The 5,665-nt window shown below is 55.7% G+C and overlaps 1 protein-coding gene across 1 annotated transcript; it reads left to right on the top strand.

The window, feature by feature from the left end:
* The first annotated feature begins 605 nt into the window (after positions 1-605).
* On the top strand, positions 606-3,873 carry LOC116530166 (cystatin-S-like). Its single transcript, XM_032248164.1, has 3 exons — positions 606-897; positions 2,291-2,404; positions 3,492-3,873. The coding sequence occupies exons 1-3, from the start codon at positions 619-621 to the stop codon at positions 3,573-3,575; spliced, it is 477 nt and encodes a 158-aa protein (XP_032104055.1). The 5' UTR covers positions 606-618; the 3' UTR covers positions 3,576-3,873.
* The last annotated feature ends 1,792 nt before the right edge of the window (positions 3,874-5,665 follow it).

Below are 5,665 nucleotides of genomic sequence, written 5' to 3'. Positions count from 1 at the left end.
GAATAGTGAGTTATGAAAACACAAGCCAGTGACCTTTTCCCAAAAGGTTAATTCCCTTAAATGTGACAAAGAAATAATCCACAGTAGGGTGTGGGCAGGGTCTTCTGGAACTTTCTGAAATAACCTCCCTGCTCCAGAGATTCTGATAATGTGGCCAAGTTCTCCTGGATGCCCCTGACATCTGAAGACCCCAGGAGGCCAAACCCTGTGTTTTTTTTTCTTCCTTTTCTGAGTAAACAGAATGTCACGTTGCTTTCACAGCGAAAGGAGCATTGTTATCTCTGTGGAGATCAGGGTGACTCCAAGTGGGGAGCACTGGGGAAGAGGGGCACAGCTCGGGGGAGGCTGAAGTGAGGACAGGAGTGGGGAGGAGGGGGAGATGGAGGAGGAGGCTGGATATGGGCAGGGGGAGTTGAGAGACGAGCTTGTTGGGGGTTGGGGCAGTGAAAGGAGATGGAGGAAGGGGGGGTGGACAGAAAGAGGAGGAGGAGTGAGGGGCGGGCATGGAAGGGGTGGGGCTGGGCTGCCCCAGCAGGATAAAGGCGCGGCTGCTGCTGGTCTGGGCATCCTGCCTCAGCTCTCTGCCTCCACTCCTGCACCTCTGCCTCTGAGGAGCCCATGGCCCGGCCGCTGTGCCTCCCACTGCTCCTGCTGGCCGCCCTGCCTGCGGTCCTGGTGGCGGACGAGGACAGGATACTTCCGAGTCCGGAAGAGGAGGATAGGATACTTTTGAGCCCCCAGGAGCAGAATAAGAATATTTTGGGTGGCATCCGTGACGCAGACCTCAGTGATGAGTGGGTACAGCGTGCCCTTCACTTCGCCATCAGCAAGTACAACGAGGCCACCAACGATGCGTACTACAGACGCCTGCTGAGGGTACTGCGAGCCAGAGAGCAGGTGGGTGCTGCCACCACCCGAGGGGTCCTGGGTCCCAGCCTGGTTTCTCACTCCACCCACAAGGGCATTCCCGGCAAATCAACACTGACACATTCATGATCTAATGCTCAGACTCATTCGGCTTTCCCTGACTCTCTGCTGATGGCCTTCATGTCCAAGGTCGGTCCCAGGACATGCACTGTAGCCACTGTCCAGTCCCTTCCACCTCCACTAACCTGCAGGACCTGCTGTGTCTGTGCCGTGACCCTGGCATTCCCCAGGTCCAGCAGGGGTGGACGGGGACTGTGCTGACTCGGGGTGGGCTTGGCGCTGCTCAGGATGAGATCCAGGCCACGAGGCTCGTCCTCCTCCCTGAGTCCTCTCTGCAGGGACCACATGGGAGCCTGGCTCTTGTCCTGCAGAGCCCTGCTTCCTTCCCCAGGTCACGCCCTTGGGCACAGCCCCAAGGACTGACCCTGGTTCCAGCTTGACCTGCATCCCATGGTAGAGCAGCAAACAGTGACGCAGCCTTTAGAGCTCCTCCACCTTCTCTTGGAAACTCAGAGGAGTCCAGACCAGCCCTGTTTCTCCTCCTACAGCTATCAACTGGGGACCACTCCTTGCACATGGGGTGCACTCCCTGGCTCTGCGGAACTAGCTGTCCTGCACCTCCCTCTCAAACTTGAAAGTAACTTGGAGTGAAGCACAGGTCATTGCAGACCATCAGGCCCAGACCCTATTTTATACATGGGTAAACTGAGACTCAAAGGAGCTCAGCAGTTTTTCCTGGTTCCAAGGGGCGAGATCCAGCACCCTGGCCTCAGGGTCCCTCATCCCAGGTTTCTCCACAGTTCTGACAAGTTGGTCTGGGAGACGCCCTGTGTAGGGAAAGGGTTCAATTCTTTTCTGCAATTGTGAGACACGTAGGTGTGCTGCTCATTTTAGAAATGTTGATGGAATCTCGCACTTAAAATGGAGGCATCCAGGAAGCAGTGTTTATTGGCCCCAAATACCTATGTGTGTGAAGCAGCTCATTTCCTACAATTAAATGAAGTAATAGATGAATCTAGGTTCTATGGAGGGTGCGAGATTCTAGGAAGTTAGCTGAAATTTTGTCATCAGATGACAGCCTTCCTGGAAAAGATTCAGTGTCCCCTCGCCCCTCAGCCACAGGTAGCAGAATTCAATGAATCCTTTACCCGGCACAGAGAACACAATGTTTAATAGCGGGCATGAGGCCCAGCACCCTGACAGCTGACAGGAGGAGGGGCTTGTGGGCCTTGTGGTGACAGTGTGGGCAGCTCACGAAGCCCCAGGCAAGTCCAGTGACTCAGCCGCAGTGAAGTGCTTGTGGGTCCCTGTCACTGATGGAGAGCACCGTCCCTGTATCCTGTTTTTTCGTGTGTGTGTGTAGACCGTGGCTGGGACCAACTACTTTTTCGACGTAGAGATTGGCCGAACCACATGTACCAAGTCCCAGCCCAATTTGGACACCTGTCCCTTCCGTGAACAGCCAGAACAGCAGAAGGTACGCTCCCGATGTGGGTCCCAGGCCAGCGTGCCCTTTTAGAGGGGTGTGTGTGTGTCAGCATCTGCCCTACACACGTTTGGAAGGTGTGTGTGTATCCAGGTGTGTTTGTGGGGAGCCAGGGATGTGTATATGTGCATGTACCTAGGGGTGTGGATAGGCGTAGGTGTGCATGTGGACAGGTGCACGTCTGTACACACATGTGCCAGTGTGTGGGGAGGTGGATGGGAGCATGTGTGCCTGTGTGTGGATGTGAGGGGGGTGTATAGGAGTTTCTACACAGATCTGTGTGGGTGAGGGGTCCAAGTGAGTTTACGTAGTTGTCTATGTGTGTGCAGACGAGGTGGGGAGGGACGGCGGTGGTGAATTTGACTTGCTACCAAAAGCTTTTCCTTAGTAACGGTTACTGGGAGGTCAAGTCTGCCTGCTTTGGGGTGTTGCCTGCTGGACTATAGGAAGCAGCAACAGGGCTGGGTGCAGCGCAAGGAGAAGGGGCTCTGTCTAATCCCAGCCTCAGGCACCTGCCTGCAGCCATTGCCATACTGAGCAGATTAGAGGGAGCTAGAGGCCTGTTTGCCACCAAACCCTCAGGCGTGCCGCACTCACCCAACACCAGCCTCTCTCAGGACTTGCTGGTTCTCATGAGGTCTCCACTCAGGAGAGAGTCACAATCCCCATGTCGCCCCCTCCCCGTGTCCCAGCTCTTTGAGGGGTATTCCCTACCCTGGGTTCTCTCTGGCTCCTGTTGGTGCTGTCCTGGGTGCTGAAGATGGAAGGAGCTGGGAACAGTGAGCCGCCTTCTCCTCCCTGAACCCTTGGGGCTCTTGAGGCCTTGCACAGGCTGCCCTCCTCCCAGGGCTGTGCTGGGGCAGGAATCCTGCAGGCTGAGGTAGGGCAATGCCCCCTGGGGACCTAGAGTCTGGGGAGAGGCAATGGAAATGTCACTATTTATTCTAGTTCAGTGCTTGGGGATTCAGCAGGGTGGGGTGGGGGCAGAACCTCACGCAGGTTCTGACATCTCATGCCCAGGTGTCTTGCCCTTTAACTGTGACCCACACTGATTGTCCCTCTCTCTTCCCTTTCACAGAAACAGTTCTGCTCTTTCCAGATCAACGAAGTTCCCTGGGAAGACAGAATATCCCTGTTGAAATACAGGTGTCGGAAAGCCTAGGGGTCTGTGCCAGGCCAGCTGCACCGAACACCTCCTGCTCTCACCTCTGTAGTCTCCCACCCCTGGACTGGTGGCCCCGCCCTGGGGAAGGTCTCCCCATGCTCCTGCACCATGAGACAGAGAAGGTGACAGGAGCCTTTGTTGCTCGGCAGGGGGCGCTGCCCTCCCCCCTTCCTTCTTGCTTCCCACCGCCCCTGTGTGCCCCGCACACCCCACCCCCCCACCTCCCGCAATAAAACAGTAGCATCGCCTCCCTCTGAGTTCTTGGCTGTCTGGGCATGTGCACACAGGCGGGGTTTCCACAAAACCTCCTGGTTCTGCTGCTGTGCAGATTAGAGGAGCATCTGGGAGCTGACGCGGCCACAGCAAGGCCATCTGAGGAGCTGCTGCCACTTTAGGAGACCTGAACCTCCGAACAGGGAGAGAGCAGCCAGGGGCTGAGAACCCAGGCCTTCAGCCGCAGCAGCCCCTGGTGAGGGGTCAGGGAGAGACGGGCGCCCAGGCTGCTGCCCCGGAAGAGCTGGGCTGCTGCTTTGGTCTGAGCTCCTGGTGACACCAGGAGGAGGGGCTGGCTGTGTTCACAGGCAGGGGCCAGGCCTCGGAGGAGCTGGCCAGGCTGTGGATTCCATCTGTGCCTGCAGAGCTGAGCAGACTCCAGGGACTCAGCTGCTCTCCTCCAGTCCCTAGACACTAAATACATAGCAATGGATGTGTGCTTCTTTCCACAGGAGACTGGGCCCTTACATGGAAACAATGTCCAAAAGAGAGAGAGAGAGAGAGAAAGAGAGAGAGAGAGAGAGTGTGTGTATGCGTGTGTGTGTGTGTGTGTGTGTGTGTGTGTGTGTGTCCTGTTGGGGAGAAATGCCAAATACACCAAAGATCGGCAAGATCACACAGAGAAGGCAGCGACAGCTGTCTTCCGCCCTGGGAGGTGTGTCCCAGGCTGGGAGGTTGTTTCCTATGCTGGGATGCTGTGCCCTGGGAGGGTTTTACACGTTCACACCCAGCAGCGCTTTCTCTGGACTTGGATTTAAAACAAGAACTCAGGCCGGGCTTCTTGGTAGGGTTGGAGAAGTAAAACACAAATGAAAGTGACATGCAATGAACTCTTGTTTTATATAAAGAGGATGTAAAGAGGATGTTTTAGTTAATAAATAACATCCCCTTAGTGTTAAAACCATTCTGTAGAACAGTGGGTAGCTGCCCTCTGAAGAAAAGGCTGCAGTCCTAAGACTCGGTCCACCCTGCGCAGCCCTCCCTTCGCCATTTCAGGATGGAGGGGTGCAGCCCTCAGGGCAGGTGCCTCTGGGGTGTTGTTCTGAAGTATCTTCCACAGCTAGAGCGGCGTATACCAAGGGAGGCTACCATGAAGAGCCAGGGGGAAATGACAAAGGGGAAACTGTCCAAACAGCCCTGCGGCCAGTACCCTGTGTGCTACACCTAGAAAGCCAGGAGGAGAATGTTCTGGCAGGGAGAGTGGGGAGCAGCTGCTTCCGTTTCCTCTCCACCCCCACAGGATTTAACCAAGGTTTTGGGTTGAAGGAAGTGAAGCTGCACCCAGGAGGCCATGAGCTGGGGAGAGTTGAGTGTGAGCCTCACCTGGTATCAGTGGGGTGGGTGAGTGCACACAGTGATTCACGCTTCTGTTGGAAGGGAAGGGCCGAGAGCGGAAGAGAAGGTGCCCAGGAGTGGTGTCCAGGGGCGAAGGCTTCTCTGCTTGGAGACCCTCATGATTTCTACCCGGTGAAGGTTCTGTCTTGATATAAGCAACCACCATCGAAGCACACAAGGAACAGGGGGCTCTGTGCAAACCAGCAACTTTTCTGACATCTCTCTTCCTTGGGGAAGTGGAGGGTGACGTCGGGCTCTGTAGTGGTCTGGGTGCCTGTTCCCTAGGAGGGGAGCGGGGCACAGGGAGACTGAGGTGAGCAAGTGGGACTCCGGTCTTCTGGACCAAGCTGAGGGGCTGGGCTCTGTCGGGAAGCTACCTGGTGTTTGGAGTAGGAAGGGTCTCCTGAGGGTCATGGTTTGGAAATTCTACACCTCTTCTAAGAGGTCCTTTAGCAAAAATAATACCACAAATTTTTGCT

This window comes from Sapajus apella, unplaced genomic scaffold, assembly GCF_009761245.1.
Source record: "Sapajus apella isolate SASKATOON/1434 unplaced genomic scaffold, GSC_monkey_1.0 scaffold65, whole genome shotgun sequence".
NCBI classification, from domain to species: domain Eukaryota; kingdom Metazoa; phylum Chordata; class Mammalia; order Primates; family Cebidae; genus Sapajus; species Sapajus apella.
This window is presented reverse-complemented; position numbering and strand designations above follow the sequence as displayed.